The 24038-nt window shown below is 37.8% G+C and overlaps 1 protein-coding gene across 11 annotated transcripts in view; it reads right to left on the bottom strand.

The window, feature by feature from the left end:
- Positions 1 to 23054: 23054 nt before the first annotated feature.
- Positions 23055 to 24038, bottom strand: part of Fggy (FGGY carbohydrate kinase domain containing) — a 400280-nt gene continuing 399296 nt past the window's right edge. For 9 of the 11 annotated variants that reach the window (XM_078026357.1, XM_005326012.5, XM_021726821.3 and 6 more), the window contains one exon: positions 23649 to 23852. In XM_078026357.1, the coding sequence (XP_077882483.1) occupies positions 23771 to 23852 (82 nt within the window). In that variant the 3' untranslated portion in view covers positions 23649 to 23770. Of the gene's footprint in view, positions 23262 to 23648; positions 23853 to 24038 lie in introns of those variants that run through there. The other 2 variants (XR_013427818.1, XR_013427819.1) reach the window with 2 other exon arrangements.

Below are 24038 nucleotides of genomic sequence, written 5' to 3'. Positions count from 1 at the left end.
AGTGTGTTAGATTATATATTCACTTAATATGTAAATTAATTTAATATTAAATTATATATCACAAATATATACAATATGTACCGCAAAACTGTTAGAGCTAATAAAAGAATTCAAAGTATTCAGAAAAGTGGTAGGTTATAAGATCAACACCAGAAGATTCAATGTATTTCTGTATACCAGCAATGAATAATCTGAAGTAGAAAATAATAAAACAATTACTCTTAAAATATAATGAAAATAATAAATATAAAGTACAATAAAAAGAATAATATACTAAAGAATACATTAACCAAGGATGTGTAAGATTCATACATTTTAATTTTACAAAGATGAAAGAAATTTTTAAAAATCCAAATACATCTCCTCTAGTTTGACTAGAGGAGAATTGCACATAATACCAGGGAAAAGGAAGTTGGGGTTGCTGAAGAAAGTACCACCATTAAAGAGAAGCTAAGTACTTTGCACAGTGACAATAGGAAAGATGCCTTGAGGGGATCCCAAGAACCAATAAGACCACATCCATTGCAGGATCCATGGTGTAGAAGTGAAAATTTGTCTTAAAGAGACTTTGGGGGCAGCCTGATTGAATAGATGTACCAAGAAAAATATCTTCTTAGGATTTATTTCACCATGCTCAGCCATTAAGGCACTCAAAGGCTACTGCAGAAGTAGCCCAAGAGGTCCCAGCTACTTCTTGAACTGGCCGCAGACCTTGGTGTTGTCCTTGTAATGCTGTTTCTGCAGGACTGCAGGATGCTGGAGTCAGGGTCTTTGAGGCCTCCACTGTGACTTCAAAGGAAGGCCTGGGAAAACCAGGTAGAGTGTAACATTCAGACTCCCTAAGGGCAGTCCCCCAAAGGGTGATGTGTGAAGCCAAAAGCTGGAATGTAGAGCCCAGTAATTAAGAGATGCCAGTAACCTGGAAACTTTGCTAAGGAAAATTGCTGACTACAGAGAGAGCAGACCTGAGAGAGAGGCCATGAAGGCTGCATTCGATAAGGTCAAAGGGACAGGGCTATCCAAACCCTTTGGAGATTACATGTTACTGCCCTGTGTCCCAGATGCTGGTCATAGAATGTTTTCCCCACTGAGTTTTGGTCTTGTTTTGGTCCCATCCTTTCTTTCTATGCCTCTGTCTCTCCCTTTTGGAATGGGAATGTTTACTCTGTGTCATCATATATTGGATGTATCTAATTTGCTTTTGATTTTTACAGGGGCTCACAGCCAAGAGTTTGCCTTGGGTCTCAGAGGAGACTTTGGACTTAGACTTTGGGGGTAATGATGGAACTCTTAAGACTATGGAGACTCTTAAAGATGGACCAAATGCATTTTGCAATGTGAGATGTACATGAACTTTTGGGAGCCCTGAGCAGAAATGTCTTGGTTTGGAATGAGGTGTCCACTAAAAGCAAGAGGTGAATTTATTAGATTGTGAGAACCAGAACCTAATCAGTTGATTGATCCTTTTGGTGTATTAATAATCTGAATGGATTTATGGGTGACATCTGTGGGCAGGTAGGGCATGCTAGAGGAAATGGTTCATTGGAGACCTGCCATAGGGATTATATAAATTTTGCCCTGGATCTTATCTCTTCCCCCACCCCTTTCTCACTCATTTCCTCCCTCTGCTTTCTGGCTGCCATGAGCCATGAGCCATGATCTGAGTAGTGCTCCTCTTCCACAACCTTCCATCAGGATTTTTGCCTCATTTTGTGCCCAGAGCAATTGTAGTTATTCATTCATGGGCTGAAACTCTGAAACCATGAGCCAAAATAACATTTTCCTCTTCTAAATTGTTCTTGTCAGGTATTTTGGTCACAGTGGTGAGAAACTGATTAACACAGATGCCAAGACCATTATTCAATGTGGACAGAATAGTCCTCAATAGATGGTGCTGGGACAACTGGATATCCATAAACAAAAGAATAAATTTGCATATCTACCTTATACCATATACAAAAAGTTTATTCAAAATAGATAAAAAATCTAAATGTAAGGTTTACAACCATACAATCTTTGAAAGAAATAGGTGTCAATCTTCATGATCTCAGATTAAGCAATGATTTCTTAAATATGATACCAGAATCAAAAGCAACAAAAGAAAAACATAGATTACTTGGACTTTATTAAAATAAAAACTTTATTCATTAAAGGACACTATCAATAAAATGAAACAACCTACAAAGTGTGAGAACATATTTGTGTACCACATATCTAATAAAGAGACTTATATCCAGAGTATATATGGAACTCTTGCTATTGACAATAAAAATGAGCAAAAAAGCACAATTTAAAAATAGACATTAATCCATGGAAGATGCCTTAGTGGCTAATAAGGACATATAAACATGTCAACATCATCATCATTAGAGTGATATAAATGAAAACCATGATGAAATGCCATTTCACAGATACCAGAGTGGCTATGAAATGGAAAAGGAAAAGAAAGATAAGAAAATCTCCACAGTAACAACAACAACAAAAATGGAAAATAACAAGTGTTGTCAAGGTATGGAAAAACTTGAACCTACATACATTAGTCCAGGAAATGTCAAGTGATACAGCCACATCTTGTCAAGTGGGAAAACAGCTTGGTGTTTAACCTTAGAAAGTTAAACGTAGTATAGTTACTATGTGACCTAGCAATTGTATTTGTAGGTATTTACTCAAGAGATTGAAAACAAGTCACCAAAAAAAAAAAAACCTAAAACAAAACAAACAAACAAAAATGGATATGAATGTTCACAGCAGCACTATTCACAATAGTCAAAATGTGAGGGGAAAAAATCCAGTGCCCCAACAAAATGAGGCATATAGATATAATGGGATGTCATTCAACTATGAAAATGAATGAAGTACTGATTCATATTGCAACATAGATGAACCTTGAAAACATTGTACCAAATGAATGAATCCGGATACAAAAGGCTACATCGTATATGATCATATTTTTTTTGAAATGTTCAGAGTAGGCAGAGATAGAAAGCAGGTTAATTAGTGGTTTCCATGTGCTAGTGGTGGGCAGGAAGCGGAGAGAAAAGGCCAGGGACTGCTCAATGGGAAAAGAATTTCTTTGAGGAATGTTGAAAATATTCTGGAATTAAATAGTGGTGATAGATACAAAACATTATCAATCCATCGCTGAATTATGCACTTTAAAATGATTAAAAGGGTGCAAATTATATTTTACCTTTATTTAAAAATATACAAGACAAAAAGAGAAAGCACTTAATGGTTCTTATTTTATGCTTAGAATTGTGCCATGCATTTTCCATTCCATTTTCTTTCTTTCTTTTTTTTATTTATCCAAATGAACATGTTTCCATCTATAGATCATAATTTAATTTAAGAGCTTCCAAACTGTAATTTTAAACTTTGGAATTTTCTCTGATTCCATCTCCTTTGTGAAGCCTTGACCCTGAACTCTCCTTAGACAGAACAAACAGCTGTATTTTACAAAATGTTTCACCACCTTTTCCAGACTTCTGTGGTTGCACACATTATGCTTTGTCTTTATCTTTTACATTTGTTTTCTTTTACATAGTGACAAGTTTGTTGTCTTTCTTTTCAACTAGTCCATGAGTTCCTGAAGCTCAGGATTTGACCTTTATATTTGCATTTCTGGAGCCTGGAATGTCACTTAGTATATAGTATATGCTCAAGGAATATTTTCACTGGCCAGCTGGATTCACATATTTTTTCCTATAAGTGTACCACATTAATAGCTCCTGAAATAGCTCTGTCTGCTTGACTTCCCTGTGCCACACTCAGCATTCATTTCCCAGAATGAAACTAGGTCACATCTGGGACACATGAATCGTTTTAAGAAAAGTTTCATCTGAAATACAAACCCTCCTGAGTGTATATCAAATATAATCAAGCTGATCTTGCCAAAAAAATTATAAGGGATTAAAACTTTATTTCATTGTTACTTTTTTTCATTATTACTTTTTTTACTTCATTCATTAAGCTTATAGTAACAGAATGATTTACACATGTTGAAAATCAAAGCAGGATAATATAGCAAAAGAAACATGAAACATTGTATTTTATGAATCTTTTTTCTTAAACTTCTCAGAACGGTGGTTATTTGATATTTGGTTATGAGAACAACTTGTGCAAAAAGGATCTAAGGTATCTCTGCTGTCCTAAAAAAAACTTGCAATAAAAAGGCTCTGAGGGGGCCTCTCCTGACACTAATAACAACTAGAATACTTTCATAAGCAAAGCACACCAAATGATCTGACTTTGGTAGTTTCTAGGACCAAAAACAGAATTTTCTGGATATCCACTATGTTAGCATTCTGTTACTGAAACAAATACCTGAGGTAATTAACTTATTAACGGGATTGCTTTGTCGCACAGTTTTGAAGGTTTCAGTCTGTGAGCAGTTGGCCCTGTTACTTTTGGGCCTGTGGGTAGTGTGTATTGGAGCAAAGCCTTTCCACCTCATGGCAAGGAATGGAGACAGCACAAGAGACCATGTCCCGCCATCACCTGTATGCCCCTAATGACCTAAAACTCTACAGGGATAGGCCCCACCTCTCAAAGATTCCACCACTCCCCAGTATTGCCAAGCTGGGGGCTGAGACTAACACATGGGCCTCTGGGAGACATTCAACATCCAAACTTAGCACCCATATACTTGTGCCTGTGTTAGACACTGGGAATGATAACACTTTGTGACTTCTTGTTTCTTTTTCTCTTCATTTAAGTCATTCCTAAACTTGATTGTGTGTGCATATGCACACATAGATGTCTGTGAACGGGATGCAAAATACTTTCTTTCTGATGGAACATCATTTGAAAATTTTAAATCACTCCAGAAATGGATAGTTGTGTGAGAACACCAGCCACTCCATTAATTTTTGTTTATGACTGATCATCTCCATCATACAACCAAGTTACATTAAATTACACAAAGAAATACCACATACACCATTGCTAGGACAACATATTACATTGTTGTTGTTCACGCTAATTGAGCTGATTAATTCTGATGTCCCTTTTTGTTATGTTCACATTCTGAGCTGGCAGAATAGGTAAACTGATGGAAAGGATCCTAATCCCATGTCTCAGATTTTGGTGACACTTGGTCTTCTCTGCTTTATCTGCCTTATACTCTTTTCTTTAGATTTATTAGCATTCATTGATTATCTGCCATAAAAGTGCCCAGCCCTGTGTTGGCCTACAGTAGGAGTTAAAAAATGGGACTCTACTCCCTTCACTCCAACTTTGCTGTAAACATTTATTGTATCAGTCAGGGGCCTGGCAAAATATAGAATTCACACTCACATTGGGTTGTCTTGAGAATTTAATGAAGGCACCATACGTAGAAGTATGAATGGGACTGAGGAAACCTGCAAGTAATCCTAAGGCACCCAGGGATGGCAACATAAAGGAGCCTACTCATAGGCCGAAAAGAAAAAGAGGAGGTAGCCATGTTCTTGGGGCTTGGCAAGAGCTGGCATTGTGAATGCAACTCATCAGGAGTTGTCATAAAGGGAGATGCTACAATTAGACCTTCTGCCTTGATGCAGGGGCAAGAGGATGTGTCCTTTTGGCTGAACCAAAAAGGAAGCCAAAGGCAAAGGGAGGCTGGATCAGGAAACCAGAGGACAAAGGAGCAGAGCCGGTGCCATTTGCAAGGCCAGGACCCAGAGTGGAGCAGGGAAATAACAGCAATGAATCTACGTAATTCAAAGCAAAAATAAAGAATATAACCACTTTATCACTTAACTTCAGAACAATTCACAAAGGAGCATGTGTCAGTCAGCTTTCCATCCCTATAACAAATACTTGAGAAAATCAACTTTAAGAAGCAAAGGTTCGGGCTGGGGATGTGGCTCAAGCGGTAGCGCGCTCGCCTGGCATGCATGCGGCCCGGGTTCGATCCTCAGCACCACATACCAACAAAGATGTTGTGTCTGCCAAGAACTAAAAAATAAACATTAAAAATTCTCTCCCTCTTTCACTCTCTCTTTAAAAAAAAAAAAAAAAAAAAAGAAGCAAAGGTTCATTTCTGACTCAAAGTTTTGGAGGTTTTTAGTTCCTAATTGGCCCCATTACTTGGGGCAAAGAAGCACACCCTGATGGGATTGTGTGACAGAGCAAAACTGTTCACTTCATGGCTGGGAACTGAAAGAGAGAGGAGATCTGGATACCACAGTCCCCTAATGAACCAGACCTCCCACTAGGTCCCACACCTCTTAATGTGCCCACCAGTTCCCAATAGTTCTGGGAACTAATCATTTGCCATATAGGAGACAACTAAGATCTGAACTATTGCACAGCTTTATTATACACATTTGGCAAATGAAAACATTGGGATAATCAAGTTAAATAAATTGTAGAAAGTCAGACGGCTACCAAATGGCAGACTGAGGACTACAATTTATGTCTTCTATACTTTTATGCCAAAATGTTTGTGTTACATTTTCCTTGTATAACCTGCCTATTTTTTTAACATCATTTGAATCTACCAAATAATCATACCTTCCATTTTTAGTATGATTATTAAGAAATTCAGAATCAAAGTTTAAGCCCTCTTTGGTCAGTATATAGAGTTTAATAGCGTCCATTTAGTAGTGACCTTACATTACTATTTATCTAACTTTCCTTTTGCCTCAATATCTTTGTCTTACCATGTTACCTGTATTTTCTTCCATGTCTTTTTTGAAGAAGTAAAGGATAGATAAATGAATAAATGACTAACTGGTCCTGTACTTCATCTTTCTTTTTCCTAATGCAGGGCCATTACTGTCACTGTGCTGGGGTTGCTAACCACGTAGACTCATAATGGAACATACCTATCCATGATCATTGCTTTGGAATGGGTTTCACATCACAGTCTCTTTTTATAAGTGCCCACAGCAACCACTATGGATCAATTAGCATTGACAGAGGAATTGAAATTCATTTGCTATGCTTGGTGTAACCAGTAAATTAACTGATAATAATACAAGGTCTTTGGAATATGAAGCCCTATGGAGAGTGGCTTCTAAGTTTATAGAGAATATCATGCAAGGCTTTTACTTTTACTCAGGTTCCTTGTAGGTAATGAGAATTATTTTTGTCTGCTTCTCATTCTTCAGGTACTTTAACAAAAGACAGATGGCCATATGTGAATGCACTCTCAAATAATTAATTTTTCCTTTTCCAACTTTGTGGCATTATTCCAAGGATATCTCAATGGTTGTTAATAAAAATTGCTGTGCAATTTCGTTTTGTCATCCTAGATAAAGGCCTATTTGGCTTTATTAATATCATTAGTTTCACTAAAGCTGTAGGGTCACAGTTCCATTATCTAATATCCTAAGCAACACTATAACATATTCAGAAGATAGTGGAATTCATTTAAGCAATTCAAGACTTGGATTCCATTCAAAACCATTTAATGAAATTCCCAAAGCACCTTTTTAAAAGAAGCTTCACCTATGAGATTATAATGATTCAGACCACTATAAAAATAAAAATATTATCAATGGTAGCAATTTCTTACACTTTTATAAATATTTGTAGATTTTAATGTGTTTTTATATATCTTATCTTATAACCCAACCCAAAACTTTAACAAGTTTCCTTTTAACATATATATCTTCCTATATGTATATAATCAAAAGATGAGCTTGATTTAGTGGGGATAACATCCAAAGTGGCTATTCTTTAACTAAATTTGCCCACTTTCTACTCTGGTGTGAAACCAGGCGTATTGGCCTACAAACTTCAAGCACAACAGCTCTGCCCTTGCTCAAGCTGATAGGCTGGGTACTTCCTCTTCTTCCCTCAAGCTGAGTTTATGAGACTCTGACATTGACACAAATATAACTATTTTTGCTTCAGAAACATCCTGTTCCGTGACAAGATAAGAATTAAAATTAAGAAAATATCCAGGATTCTGATCCTCTTGGATCTAGAATCTTCCTGGATATGGTTCTTTTCCAAGTTATTTCATTCCTCCAATTGTCTCAAAGATGAACAATGAATATTTGATGATGTATTTACATTTTAAAAATTGCCTTCCCACATGTCACCTCATTATATTTCCATATCAGTCTGTATAGCAAATATGACTCAGTTTCCCATTGAAGATACTAAGGTTTTGGCACCCCAAGCCAGATAAGCTCTAGGTATTCAGTTGGTCCAGTGGTGTCAGAGTCATTGATGTTTATCATTTATTATGGATTCAAAAATATGTGGCCAGGCATGATGGTGCATGCCTATAATTCCAGAAATGCCAGGGGATGAGGCAGGAGCATTGAAAGTTCAGCCAGCCTCAGCAACTTAACAAGACCCTCAGCAACTTAGTGACTCTGTCTAGAAATAAAAAATAAAAAAAGGACTTGGGAGGTAGCTCAGTGGTAAAGTACTCCTAGGTTTAATTCCCAGTATCCCCACTTCCCCCAAAAGGTCTAATGTTTGTCTCTGTGTGAACAACCTAATGCCAAAGATTGTGGTGGATTAAAAAGGTATACAGGACATGTCACCTCAGTATGTATCCTTTTTGCTCCAGGAATAATTTGAGGACATGATACACTTTCTTATGTCCGGATCCCTCCCAGATATTGTTTTGTCTCTACTTAGAAGAGTCCTCCGAGCTTTTCAAAACTCTTTACTTCTCTAAGCTCCATGGAAGGAGTATCAGGATTGTATCCATTCTTGTGTTCCCTGTTGCTAGCTCAGTGCATTGTTCATGGTGAATGCTGGGTAAGTAGGTAAGTATTTGTTGAATGGCTGAACTCAAGTCTATTATCCTATTGTCTCCTGAGGCCCCTTTAGTAATTACAGTTCCTTGCTGCCCCTGTTGTAATCACAGCTCACATTTCTCTTGCTCTTGGAGTCCTCACCACTGTTTCAATTTCTCTGAAATAAACTCTTGGAAAAAAAAGAAAAATAGAAACTCTCAGAAGTCTTTCCCATGACCATTTGTACTGAAACTCCATCTGGGACCACTGTCAGTCCAAATAGGAAGAGTCAATCAGAGTCAGCACTAGGAATAAAACATAAAGCCTGAGAGTATCCACCACTTTGAAAACAAAACTAACCAATGTCCTCTGGCTTTTCTGTCTAGAAGTGGTAAAATTATAATCTGTGTCCTATTTTCAAACCCAGAGTTTCAGCTCTATCATTTAATATTAACATTCAGTCTATAATATATCTATTACAAAATTAGAATAAGATTATTGTTTCCAAAATGAATAAAAAGTAAACTTGAAGAAAGGTTTATTTGGAGGAAGCATAACACCATTATAACACTCTGATATTGTTACGCAGACATAAGAATTATTGTGTACATTTTTAAACCTGAGAAACATTGTTGCCATCATTATCTTCTAGTCAAACATCTGTACATTTCTCACAGTGCCTGGCAGGTAGTATGTGTTTGGTAAAAGTTTTTGAATGAATGAAAACATAGGCTGACTGATATCTGACAAGAATTTTATGGTGTGCAAAGTCATTATTTCATTTGAACCTTATAACAAGGTAGAAGAATGATTACCAGGGAATGTACCTTAAAAATGAAGAGTGCCCAGAGGGATTAATTAACTTGTGTAAGTTCACACATAGCTAGTATGTGCCTTTCCAACCCAAGTCTTATGACCCCAAGTCCCAAAGCTATTCTGGCTCCACTTTTAAACTTAAATTTATGTATGGTAGAAAGACTAAGAATTCCTTAACATTTTAAATGGCACTCAATATATTTTTAAAATATCAAAATGAAAATACCTAATTATTTAAAATTAGAGAATCATAAATATAAATAGACATGTACACCATTAAAAATAAACTTAGGACCTGAAAATATTTGAATAATTTGTCTTAGGGCTAAAATGAGAGGAAAGCATGGGGTGTGTGGAACAAAAGCAACCGTGCTGTTAAAAAGCTGTCATCATCTCTTAGTACAAATGAGTGAATAATTACCACAAGAGTCAAGGAAAAATAAACCATAATTAAGCAATGGTTGTAATAGTGTTCCTCTGGGGTATAATTATTTGTCTTTATTGCATTCTAACAGTGCTGCTCTGCAGATGATATAAAACCTTCTATTTTCATTTTTATAGTTATATTTAGTCCATGCTTTAAAAAAAACCCATGCTGTTAATAAACAAATTGCTCTCTTAATGTGCTTTGCACTTAGTAAACCTTTAGATTATTGCATGAGACACTACAAACACTTAAAAATAACCATTGCCTCATTATTTAACAAGAATAACAGATCATTGTTTATGCATTTGGTCCAACAATCAATAAACATTTAATAACTTTACCATCACTAGAGCAATTCAGGAAAACAGAACCACCTCAGGAGCTTCACGTTACTGGAATCCTCATGCTGGGGCTGTCATCCGTGTGCTAAAGAGAAAATTCCTTCGCCGAGTGGTAGGTTGAAGGGTCTTATTTCTTTGTTAATTTTTACAAAATTTAAAACTGCCCTAATTTCAAAAAGAAACTCGATTGCCTTACAATGAAAATACAAGTATAATAAAATAATAATATTGTACTCTAAAAGCTGCCAATCAGTGAAAGAAAACTAACTTTAAATTTTTATTTTTCATAAACACACGGTAATTGTATATATTTATGGAGTACAGTGTACATGAATACAATGTGTAATGATCACATCAAGGTAATATATATCAATGAATATATATCATTTTTTTGTACTGGGAACATTCAAAATTCTCTTTGCTAGATATTTTGAAATATTCAAATAATTGTTGTCAGCCATGGTTATCCTACTGTGCTGCAGAATGTTAGAAGTTACTTGTCCTGTCTAACTGCACCCCTGTACCCATTAATCATCCTGTGCTATACCCCACTTGATCCCATTAGTATGCCAAGTATTGGGGTGTATGCCAGTGTCTAAAAGCCACATAGGGGCTAGAACACACAAGTGGACACAGATGGCCCCTATCTGTGTCTAAGGGCTGTGTAGGTGACTTCACAAGGCCTTTGGTGGACTACTTACTCAGAAGGTCAGTCCATCTGCTTCCTAGAACTGAGAGTAGATGGGCTGAGCGTCTGCTTCCCATGACCTCAGTAGGTTGAGCTTCTGAGAACAGGCTGCTCAGCTGCTTCTTGGGATGGTAGAAGCATGACTGGGACCACCTGGTTGCTTCTTACAGGGCTTCTGTAGACAGGACCACTCAGGAAAATCTGCTCAACTGCACCTCTTCACGCTGAACTACTCAGGGATGTTTGCATGACTGCTCCTGGAGAATAAGGGTGCAGGGCTTCCTGGCTATTTTCTGAGTCCAAGGGTAGATGGGTGGGCCACCTTAGTGTTTCTGGGGAAGCAAGAGAATGGGTGGGACTTTCTAGCTGCTTCCAGGGCCAAAGATGAGTAGGTGAAGCCACGTGGTTACTTCTTGAACAGTGGGATTGTGGGCAGGGCTGCTTCCCTGAAAGAACCTAAAGCATTTTGGTTCCTAACACTATTCTTCCACAAAAGAAATGAGTTCTTTAGGAAGTGGCTGATTGTAGGGTGGGGGCAGAAAAACACAAGCTAAGCCTGGAGCAGGTGATAATGACAAAAGGCAGAAAAAGGCTTAAACAAAACAGAAATGTGAAAAGGACAAAATAATTAACCTGAGAAATCTCCCAAAGACCAAAGTTGTAACAATTTGTGTAGCAAAATAAATAGTGACAGTACTGGATTATAACCTAAAGAATAAAACAAACTTCCATGAATCCACACTGATATAAATGGTCAAGAAAACAAATGGGAAAGAAAGGACAAATATTTCCTGCAGAATTTTAAGTGATAAATGTAGTTACTCCCTCCTCCAGGAGGTAGAGTTTAATTCTCATCCGTTTGAGTATGGGCTGGACTTAGTACTCACTGCTAATAGAATCTGAAAAGTGAAAAACACTAACTTTGCAGCAGAGAAATACAGCACACATACCTTAGCCAAATGATTAATTCCAACTCACCTGATGACTCATATATAGCATGCATTCTTGACCTGATGTTATGAGAAGGGCACATCACCTGTTTGCTATTCAGCCCCAAATTCTTGGGTCCAGTCTAATTATAGAAACACATCAAACAAAACCAACTTAAAGATGCAGGTGGCATAGCAATACCAGACCTTGAATTACACTACAGATCTATAGTACAAAAACAGTATGGTTTTGGCACAAAACAAACAGGAAGACCAAAATAGAATAGAAGACATAGATGTGAACTCACATAAATATTGTTACTTCATACTAGACCAAGGTGCCAAAAAACATACATTGAAAAAATATAGCCTCTTCAACAAATGGTTCTGGGAAAACTATATTCATATGTAATAGAAAGAAATTTAACCCCTCTCTAACCCCACACAAAACTCGACTCAAAGCAGATCAAGTATTAGACCAGAAACCCTGCACCAGATGGAAGAAAAAGTAGACTCAACTCTTCATCATGTGGACTTAGGAACTGACTTCCTCAATAAGACTCCTAAAGTGCAAGAAGTAAAATCAAGAAACAATAAATAGAATGATATCAAACTGAAAAACTTCTTCACTGCAAAGGAAACAATAAGAATATGAACAGAGAGCCTACAGAATGGGAGAATCTTTACAGCCTGCACTTCAGATGGAGCTTTAATTTCCAGGATATACAAAGAACTCAAAAAACAACACCAAGAAAACCCAAATAACCCAATCAATAAATGGGCAAAATACTTGAACAGATACTTCACAGAAGAAATCTGAGTGGTCAAAAAATATATGATGAAAAAATGTTCAATATCTCTAGTAATTAGAAAAATGCAAGTTAAAACTACCCTGATTTTCCATCTTACTCCAGTCAGAATGGCAATTATCAAGAATACAAGTAACAATAAATGTTGCCAAAGATGTGGGGGAAAAGGTTCTTGCATACATTGCTGATGGGACTGCAAATTGGTGCAACTACAATGGAAAGCATTATGGAAAGCATTGTGGAATACTACTCAGCCATTAAGAAGAATGGAATCATGGCATTTGACAGTAAATGGATGGAACTGAAGAATATTATTCTAATTGAAATAAGCTATTTCCAAAAAACCAAAGACCAGATATTCTCTCTGATATGTGGATGCTAACTCACAACATGTGAGGGTGGGTAGGGAAGAACAGAAGTATACTGAAATAGATAAAGGGGAATGAGTGAAGGGACGGGGAAGGGGAATAGGAAGGACAGTAGAATTAATTGAACATAACTTGTATTTGAATACATGTCCAGGGTAACTCTGCATCATGTACAACCACAAGAATAGTATCCTCATTAGAATCAGTTACATCCTGGGTATGTATAATATGCCAAAATAAACTCCACTGTCATGTATATCTAAAAAGAACAAATAAAATAAAATAAAAAACAACTTAAGGGATTTTCTACAAAATACCTCATCCATGCTTTCCAGAAGTGTCAAGATCATAAAAAACAAAAGTGGGAGAAACTGTCACAGATTGGAGGAGACTGAGGAGACTTGATGATTCAATGCCATGTGTGCCCTGCACTAGTTCTGAACTACCAAAATGACATTAGTGGACAAACAGGTGAAATGCTGTTAGAATGTGTAGTTAAGTCTGTAATATTGTATCCTCATTAATTTCTTAGTATTAATAAATAGTGTATGGTTGTGTGCGATGTTATTGTTGGGGAAACTTAAGGATATATGGGAATTCTGTATCATTTGAAGCTCTTCTGTAAAATTAAAAGTATTGCAAGATGAAAATTTAAAAACATTCTTCCCCTTAAGCAGGGACGATCTCTCTAGTGGTCTCTACTGTATATCCATTTATAGAACAGTGATGTATGGGGGATAAAACTTGGTTCCAGAGCCTGGGTGCATTCCTGGCTCTGCCACTTAGGAGATGTTACTGCAGTGTTTCTTAAGCACTCTTTTTCTCAGTTTTCTGACCCATAAAGGAAAATAACGTGGTTGTGAGATTTGGAGGGCTTAATATATGTAACACACACACACACAATAATGCAAGGCTAGTTATTATTGATAGAGTTCCTACTGGATACATTGTTGTTAGATGAGTGAATGAATGATGTAAGGTCTTTGGCCAAGAGTGAGTGAGGCTTCAGTTCAAATCAGGGAGAGTGAAGACACACTGCAGGATACATATTTGCAATGGAGTAGAGGCTCCAGGAGGTACAGTTGATGCCTTGGCATGATGATGGCAGAAGTGTGAGGATAAATTGTGAATGAAGCAAGCAGTAGCACTTTATGGAAGTGTAGACGAAGGCTGTGTTCTGACTAACAGGGCAGGTTGACAAGGAATAGCGAGTAGTCTCCCAGACTTTCACGGACACAGCCATGCCTGTTCATTTGCATATGGCCTGTTTCTGGTTATATGTCACAGTGCAGAGTAGAGCAGTATTGACGGAGACCTTATGATATGCAACATGAAAATATTTGCCATGTGGCTTTTTACAGGAAAAGTTTGCTGAGCTCTCCTTCATAACTGTGCTGCTTGTGACTAAGTCCAAAGAATTAAGAACATAGCCCCCTCCAGTGGTAAGTCCTCACTCTTTCTAAGCTGTTTCAAAAAGTCAAGAGGGTGAAGTCCAAGGAGTGGGATAGCTGGGCCTACCACTAAACTACACCCCAGTTTGAGAAAAAATTAAAGTATAAAAAAATAGATAACATCAAAAAAAAAAAAAAGAAAGAAAGAAAGAAGAGAGAGAGAGAAAAAAAAAAACCAGCAGCCCATTAGCCCATTCACCCTTTCTGTTTTGCTTTTTTCTTCATGAGCCTTCAGCTCTTTCCTCCTCTCCTAATCATAGGACACTACCATTCATGTAGTTCAAATGGGCATTGTCTGTCTCCTGTCACTAATATTTTAAAAACCTGAGCTGCAGCTCAGCCGAAAATATCTTTCAATACATATAGGTGGTTGTTTAGAGTTACTTACCAGGATGTAACTTGGAATGAATTATTCAGTCTTTTGGAACCTTGGTTTCCTCATGTATAGAACAGGGATATTATTTACCTTTAGGGTTATGAAGATGAGGTGAGACAATGAAGGTTCCTGGAACATAATTTGCATTCTCATGGGTGGTTCTTATTATTGTTGCTGTTAGTGAGTACAAAATAATGGTTAAGAATCCTAGATATCCTGTGTGATCTTGGGCAAATAATATAAACTCTCTGTGCTGTATTTTCTTCATCTATAATAGGGAGGTCACAGTACTAACCATTCAGAGCATAGCCTTCCCTGGTAATTATCCCAAATTAGCTACTATTATTATCGGTTATTCTCATTGGTACAAGGATTGTCATATTGTGGAAAACAAGATTTGCGCTTAAAGTGTAGTATGAGAAATAATAATTTTTAAAATACTGAGTTAAATTTTCATACAGCTGCATAAAATTTGTGGGGAGAATAAGATAGTAAGAGAATAATGCAAAGGGGACACATGTTATCCAATTCTGCACTTATAGTCATAAAGCTTTTTGTTTTTTAACTACCTCCTTACCAACTCAATCACCTTTATAACAAAGTCAACTTTGTATATACAGTTATTTCCTGTAGGTTTTATAACCTCCCAGAATTTCCTTGTAAATCCCTCTACTAAAAAGGGCAGGTGATATCAAGGCCAAATACGTGTTCCTGGCATAAATAGCAGGAAGTCTACCAAGTGTTTGTTATAAGAAGAGTGGGATTGAAACATATGCTTGAATACATATAAGCACAATATGTTCTCCAGCTCAATAGAGCACCTGTGTAGAATAGTTAAACCATATGTTTTAGAAATTATACCTTATGAATTACTACGTAGATGTCAAAAGGGAAATGCACATTTGCACACACAGAAAAAAACAAACACATGCTTGGCATTAAAATAACCATGTTTTTTTTTTTCAAATCCTTTTTACTGTAACAAGTTTTTATCTTGTACCATACGCAAAAACTTTCAAAATCACTAAATAGACTGAAAATATTAAAAAGTATATTGTCAAAAGGATGATAGCAAAATTTTTATATAAGGTTGGAATTTAAATTAGCACTTTAATGCATCTCATGAAATTTAGTATTAGGAACTCCATGTGTCACAAAATTGCTAATGTTACCTATATTATCCGTTGATACTGCCTTGATCTTGAGGAAAGAGCTTTTCACTCTTTTAGTCAAAGACTTGATAATATGTCAAGGTGTTTGTGTTATATGCATGCATGGGTGATTTAGGGATAGGGTATGCACACGGAAGGCTTGACTTTTTGGTGGAATTGTGCAATCCACATGTCAACTTGATGACTACCTGTCTGTATTTCTTATTGAGGCAATAACAACTATCAAACAAGCCACTGTCAGGTGGTTATCATGGTTTGCAGTTAAACACCATTCCCACCGATACACATTCTCTTGGGAAATCCTGTAATACAATAAGAGGGTCCCCTCCTAGTTTCTTGTGAGATTGAGAGCTTGGAAAAGGATCACAATGGGCTGGGACCAAGGGGAGTTTAAATTGGCTACAAGATGTACTCTAAGCAAGACCCAGCCAGCTGCTCTGCTGTTGGGAAATTTAGCCTCCACGTAAGTCAAGTGGATATAATGGTATGAGGTGTACCAGTTATGAGGAGTACAGTTAGGATGGGTTAGATTATGCTTTGCTAAGAAATAAAATTAAAATTTCAGTGGTTTCATCAACAAAGGCGCATGGCAGTGCTGCTCCATGTCCATGGGTTAGTGGCAGCTCTTTTCAGAGCCATCCTCACTGTGGCACCCAGACTGAGGAAGGGTCCCCACCTGGAACATGGCTGGTTGTTGTGTAAGAGCAAAGAACGCTCTGGGGATTCTCACACTGTCAATCAAAGGCTTGGTCCAGAAATAACAATAATCCTTCCCACAGTTCACTAAACAGAACTGGTCATAAGATCTCGTAACCACAAGGAGGCCAGAGGATGAAACACTGTCACATGGAATGGAGCCGGAAAGAACTCAGAGCACATCTTCCATTGCAATCACTCACAGCCGAGTGGCTGAGTGGCTGGCAATACAGTAGATGTTTCTAGTCAGAAACTATGCTTGAAGACTGTTGGATTCTCTCTGGGAGTTTGCATTGGGCTAAAGCAAGGCTCAAATTGGTGTTGGAAGAATTCTAGGGAACTGGATTTGGCCCCTGAGGGAGAGAGTTGGTAAGCGCTAGATAATATATCAGGGTTCCATCTAAGTCGCCTTTCATGTAACATTTGGCCCCTGCAGGGAAACTGAAGGGTAAATTAGATACTTCTGGTTTTTCTGTTGCTGGGCATAGATCGATAAGCTTTCCAGATGGCTTAAAGTGAGACAGGGCTTTTTGAGGTAAAGTAGGGTGGGAGAAATGATTTATAAGCCAGAGGGGCAGAAAGGAGAATTTAACCTATGGTTGAAGTATGGCCAAGTTTCTACCCAGGGAGATGGTATTTTGAAATTCAAATTGAAAGGGATAGTGGAGCTGGAAATGAAGAGGTTTGTAAATGAGGCCTGAGTCCAGGAGGGCTATGGGTAGAAGAGAGTGTAATGAGAGGCATGCGCCTTGATAAGTGACTTAGGCATAATATAGCGAATCCTATCAGGGGAACCAATATCTATCTTTTCTTTTGTGCCTGATGGAAGTGTAATGTGACAATTTCAAGGAGTCAAGCCAAATTAGGCAAACATGTTTGTATTTTAAGGGAGAAAGCTGTGATTTGGAGCTTTCTCCAAAAAATGGATGCTCAGGGCATAGTGAAAGAAGTACCAATTCCAGATCCACTGGCAGGGAAGGTTTGGGGTTTTTCTGAACTGTTTTACTGCCTGCCTTGGCCCAGGCAACCTCCAAAATGGGGTAGAGCTGAGTCTGCAGGCAAAAGACCTTTGGCTGCAGCTTTGCAGAGCTATGAAAGGCAGGGCTGGCAATGTTTCAACTTTCATCATTTCCAATTGAACGGCTGAAGACACAACTATATATAACAGGCATCCCTGGGCTGGCTGGAGCGCCCACCAGCTGTGGTGCTCCTTGGCACCTGGCACTAGTTTTCTGTGGTTGTTAGTTATTTTTCCATGTATGTCCCTTCTCTGGGCTTGTTGTTCAGTGACAGGAACTATCCTATCACTCTTGATATAGTAATATTTCAGTAATGGTTGACTGTTATTGATGTAAGATAAAAAGTTTACCTGTAGAAATTGGATATATAATCATCCAACTTGACTATATCTATGCTTCTAGAAGTTCTATAAAATAATTGGTTCAGGAGAAAAATTGGTGTTTGTTGTATTTCTACTTGATATGGAGCATCATATCGTCCCATTGAATCCTCCCGTTAGCCATGAGGCAGATTTTCTTTTCTCCAAGTTTATGTCTACAACACAGAAACTGATACTTTAACTCGCTATGTGTGAATTCATGCCCCATGTAGTAAGTAGAGAAGTGTGAGTAGTGAAGCTGTGATTTGAAGTTAGGACTCAATGATTCCATGGCCCAAGGCTTTCTCTCTTTACCACTGTTTGCCAGTAGAAATAGTACAGTACTTTGATCAACCAATGAGAATCAGAAAGGGCCTTCTGGATAATTATACATGTTAACAAGGGGAAGCACAGAAGAGAGAGCAATTAGCAAACTAATGAATCATCCTCTGTTGCACAAATAAGCTTAATTGAATTTATTTAGGGAGAAGCAGCAGAGTGGTCCTGCATCTGTGTTCCAGCTACATAATCTTGGACCAGTTACTTAAACTCTTGGAGATATGTTCTTTTTTTGTGTGTTTGTAAAGTGAGATCCCACTCTTTAAGGCCTACCTCACCTTACTATGAGAAGCAGAAAAGGTAATGTATGTACAATGAATAAAGAGAGTAAAGAAATATTCAAATGGGAGACATCATTTAGGCATGATTATGGCTAAATAACAGACATTAATGAATAAAACATTTTGCATTTCAAGCACATATTAAAATTGTACAGTAAGGAATCAGTCTCAGCCTAGATTTTAATAAGAAAAACATTTGTAATAAAGGTTTAAGGCATGACTTAGGCAAATAAAAATTAGATCTTTAGAAGCATTTATGCTAATAGCAATTTTAAATGATTTTCTGTGCAGAATGGAAATTGACCACAAAATTAATGGATGAGTTAATGCTAAATTGAGAAGCCTGACTTTATTAGCAGAAGTCTTTGTTTTTATTTAAGTTACTTTAGTGTTACAGATTTAATAGAACTGCCAAATATTCAGGAGTCCTGAGAGAAACATCCTTTCTTAAAGATGTACTTTTTAAGTTCTCCCTTAAGAAATCATAAAAGGGGGGAAAAAGCTTTTTATATTCAAGAGGCTTCCTATTACTGTCAATAGCAGTTAAGTATATTTATGGAGACACAAGACAGCACAAAGATTCTTCTGTAATCCATCAGAAGTTCCATCTTAAGTATAATTACATTACACAGCTCTGCTCAGTCATTAGTTTCTTGTTTAGCGATAATGTCCTTCATTTTAAATTCTTTGATGGTAATTATTTGTAACTACGTCCTGAATTCTAAAAGTATTTGTACTAAAGCCCCAGTGAACAATGGGTATTTCTGAACAAGGATGCAATTGGTTTCCCATAAGACATTATGCAGGAAATGATCTGTAACAGCATTGCAAATTTGCAAAGAATTTCTGAGCTTGAGCTACAAACCAAACCAAAATGAGTGTGTTTATCATGTGTGTAATGTATGCAATAAAAAAACCAAAAGCAAGACATTAGATACAAGGCATGATTTTTGTAACCCTAAGTGACCAAATCACATTTTAAAGTTTTTGACGGTTGGTTAAGGGAAGGCACATTAACACATACCAGAGATTGTTTGACCTGAAAGTGAGAGCTCCTTGATATTTTTTACCTCTGGGATTCTTTTTGCAGAAAAATATCTTGTGTTTGTGTATGTGTTCACTTGTTGAGCACCCATTGTGAATCAGGAACTGTTCAGGTGCAGGGAACAAGGTCCTAAGAGAGTCTGTGTCCTCCAACAGCTCACAGGCCAGTGGCCAAGGGACTAAATGAACCAGAATGACTTGATTATCCTCAGAGCAGTGAGAAATAGCAGATCCTGTTATTATTAAAGCAGAAATGTCCCAGCTTGCTACCCTTGCCTGCTGACTTGGACCTAGTAAAAGATGGAAGTTTCCAGGGATGTCTTTGAGACTTACATTCCCTAATTCACCTGGCAACAATGGAACCATGCTCTGAATATAAAGACCAACTGCTTGATCTGGAGTCCTTGAGAGGGGGCATCCCTTCCAGATGCCTCATCTAGATTGGCTAACTCCAGCATTGGGTCATATTGTTTACTATACATCTGTAGCACGTCACACCATTTTGTCCTTCTTGTGTTTTCCTCCCCATCTCCCTTCCCCAGCTTTTGTTCCCTTTGGCTCCTTAGAATGCCACATTTATATTCTTCACATATGGGAAGTGTTTTTGGTCAAAGTTAAAATCCTGTGGTGTGTTCCTTGGCAAAATGATTTGCTAAGTAAGGCTGGCTTCAACTTGAAAGAAAAGCTTTCAGTAGGCAACAAAACAAAAATCCCACAAGCCACCCTGGCCACACTGGAATTCTTAGTCATAAAAGCTAAATATACTTTACATGTGTGCTTAAATAAAGCCTTCTTTCCCAGCATGAGAAGGTGAGTATTGGAGTCATTATGATGTTTGTTATTCAGTTACATAGTGTTATAGAAATCTATACAGATGTTTCCATTTTTCCCCAAACACTGTTTTACAGTGAGAATGAGAATTTTTTTTTTTTTTGGAGGGGGGATGTCCCACAGATTTTCCTGGAAGAACAAAGAGAACTATGTAGAAACAATGTTAGTAGAGTGTCTATTACCTGCAAGACATTATTGTCGCAGACCAGCCATGGGCTGTGTGTGTGAGCTGTGAGCATTTTGAGCGCACAAGTGGACTGGGCTGATGTTGTTGCTCTGTCTGAACAGTGCAAGTCTGTGTCTTTTTTGCTCGCTGTGCCTTTTGATCCCACACACCACCTGAGATGTGGGTGTGACTTGCCAAGATGTCAATCAGTCTACTGACCACCAGACATAATGAAGCTAGACTCAACCCTCTGAAACCTGACCCTTTGCCTTATTTGGAAAAACATTCCATTAACTTCCTGTTGTGTGTCCTCCCTATGAAAGAATAAAGAGTTCAGGTAGCTCTCTCTCTCTTTTCAACCAACTCCTAATGTCGAGAGCCATCCCGGATTTTGAAAAGGTATTTTTGTGTGCTTGTGTGCTTTCTTTGCTGTTTTATCAGTTATTGATGTAGTCAGATTTTGTGAATCTAGTATAAGTTGCCAGCTCAGTTAGATGGCAATACATTATGCTCAGGTTTTATATACAGTATTTTACTGAACCATACCACTAACCCCAGGTTTCAGGATGATCTGACTGAGGTTTACAGATTAACTAACGTGGATCTTTTAGCCCTTCCCTCTGTCCAGCACATCAGGCTGGTCAGGTAAAGACTCCTGACCTATCACTTGCAACCAAAAAGCAGGTGATAGGTCAGGAGTTTTCTCCAGCTGTTGACCCCTGAAGCTTTGCACTGACACGGATGTGAATTGGAATCCTATCTCCATCACTGCCTGAGTGACTCTGGACAACCTGTTTTATCTTTTTTAAACCTCAGATTTCTCCCCTAGATTGTGAGTGTTTTCTATTTTACAATACTGTGGTAAGGGTTGGAAAGAACAAACAGGGAGGACTTGGAAAATAGTTGGTAATTATTCATTCTTGTGTCCCCACCTTTCCTAAACACAGCGCTACTGTGTCCACCGGTAGCGCTTTATGAGAGCTGGCCCAGGCTTACCCCAGATTCTGAGTCAGAGCTGATTGGCTTTAACAGTAGAATGAATTGGACATAACTTTCCTATGTTCATATATGAATACACAACCAGTGTAACTCCACATCATGTACAACCACAAGAATGGGAAGTTATACTCCATGTATGTATGATATGTCAAAATACATTCTACTGTCATGTAGATCTAAAAAGAACAAATAAAATATGTTAAAAAAATAACTGGTTGGCTTTAGCAGTGGAAGCTGGTTTGATTCTGGTCCTAACATCTTGCCTAGATCCTGCTGCATCTTATTTCTTCTGTGAGGTACTCCTCATCCTTTCTCCTCCCCAGCCCCAGCTCTAACTGGGGTCTTGCTATGTATGAACTAGGCTTCCTCCTGCTGCTGGGCCTGCTGGATATCTCATATCCTTTGGATATTGTACAATGCTGTTGTGGTGCTGCCCTTCACCACTGCGTGTGGTCATCCTCAGTGTCCACTACTGTTATTCTGAGCATCTTCTAGCAGCTGGGCCCTAGAATAAGACAGGTTTGGTCCAGGCAATTGTGCTAGGTGCCATACATGCATGAACTCAATCTTCATTAGAACATGTAAAGTAAGTACTGTTAATACATAGATTTTAAAATAAGAAAATTGAGGCTTACAAAAGACCTTTCTCCAAGTCAGTTAGCAAGAAAGAAGTGAATCCAGCTGTTATGCCATATTGCTTTTCATTTTCTTCTGCCTCCTTTTCTGACTGCTCCTTAGAGCAAGTGGTTTCCTTCATTGCAGCACCTTCTAAAATGCAAGGTTGTTGATTTACCTGGTTACATCTTACTAGACCAAGAGCTCCTTGACTGTAGGAACCAAGTTTTATTTGTTCCTGTACCTCTGTGCTTAGCATAATGCTGGCACACAGAAAGTACCAAAGAATATTTGTTGATTGCATTCCATTGGATTTTTCTTTTCTGTCTGCTGTCTTACTTTGCTGAAGCCTTAGCATATTCTATGCCCAAACTCACCTGAACTGTAATAGCTCCCGAATCAACATTAATTCTTGGGTCTGAAACAATGTGTGAATGAGTATATGTGTATATGTGTGTGTTTAGGTGTTTGCTCTTGTATCAACTGAAACAACTATAGTTTTGCAAACACTTGTCTACCCCCAAATCTTTTAAGCCATCATGTTTATTTAGTTTGTTTTAATCTTGAAACTTTCCTTAGCTTTTGTCTTTATGACATAGTCATTTTTGAAGAATATAGTCCATTAAAGAAAACAGAATGCAGGATGGGTTTTTCTGATATTTCTTTATGATTAGTTTCAGTCTGTGCATTCCCAGTCTGAGTGATGCCATTTATTTCCATGCTATCACATCTGGAGGCACATGATGTCTATTTGCCCATCTGAAGTTAATTTGGATCATCCAATCAAGATGTTGTCCTGTTTCTTCCCTGTATCGTTAACATTCTTTTTCCTCTTGTAACTAATAAACAATCTGTGAAGAGACATTTTAAGAACATGCATACATCCTGTTACTCATCAAAATTTCCTCCTGGATCCATTGATGATCCTTGCCTATCCCTATCTTTAATATAATGATTGCAAAATGTTGATTTTGCATTTGAAAGCAATATTTGACCCTAGACAGTATCCTATGTAAGAAGGAGAATGCCATAAGGAACAGAGAACATATATTAAATGTTCTATCTAAAGCAATGTCTTTCATTTACTGTATGTTATAGAATCAATTAAGTACAAGTCTCCCCTGGGTTAAATGGTCTCCAGGTTCAAGCCTATGTGAGATTCTATGACCACACATGAGACTTTCTGTACAGAAAGTGCAAACTAGATAAGAGTGGTGTTTTGAAATGGGAGATTCCAGTTCTGGTTGCACATATCCAAATTTTTATTAGAAGACAATACAGAAATGATGAGATGATACCTAAAGGGTCTTGAATGTAAGATGCAAGGATAGAGGTCCTAATGGCATTGGTGTCTGTCGGTTCAGTCCCCACTCATGATTGCTGAATACTCCTTCTGGTGTTCAACCAGCTTCAGGAATACTTGATATTTCTTGTCATAATATCTGTGGGAGAAAGATGAATATGTTTAACAGTCTCAAGATGACTTTATCAAGCAGTGTTGCTTTGCATTCAGAAATATGGAAATACATCTGTTACAATTACACAGACACCTTCCAGGTTCTGAGTGCTTACAGCACCCTGGGCAATAGATTAGCCTGTGTCATGCCTGTTATCTATAAATTACATGC

Source organism: Ictidomys tridecemlineatus, chromosome 11 (genome assembly GCF_052094955.1).
Source record: "Ictidomys tridecemlineatus isolate mIctTri1 chromosome 11, mIctTri1.hap1, whole genome shotgun sequence".
NCBI lineage: Eukaryota > Metazoa > Chordata > Mammalia > Rodentia > Sciuridae > Ictidomys > Ictidomys tridecemlineatus.
The sequence above is the reverse complement of the archived record's forward strand: the minus strand, read 5'-3'. Positions and strand labels throughout refer to the sequence as shown.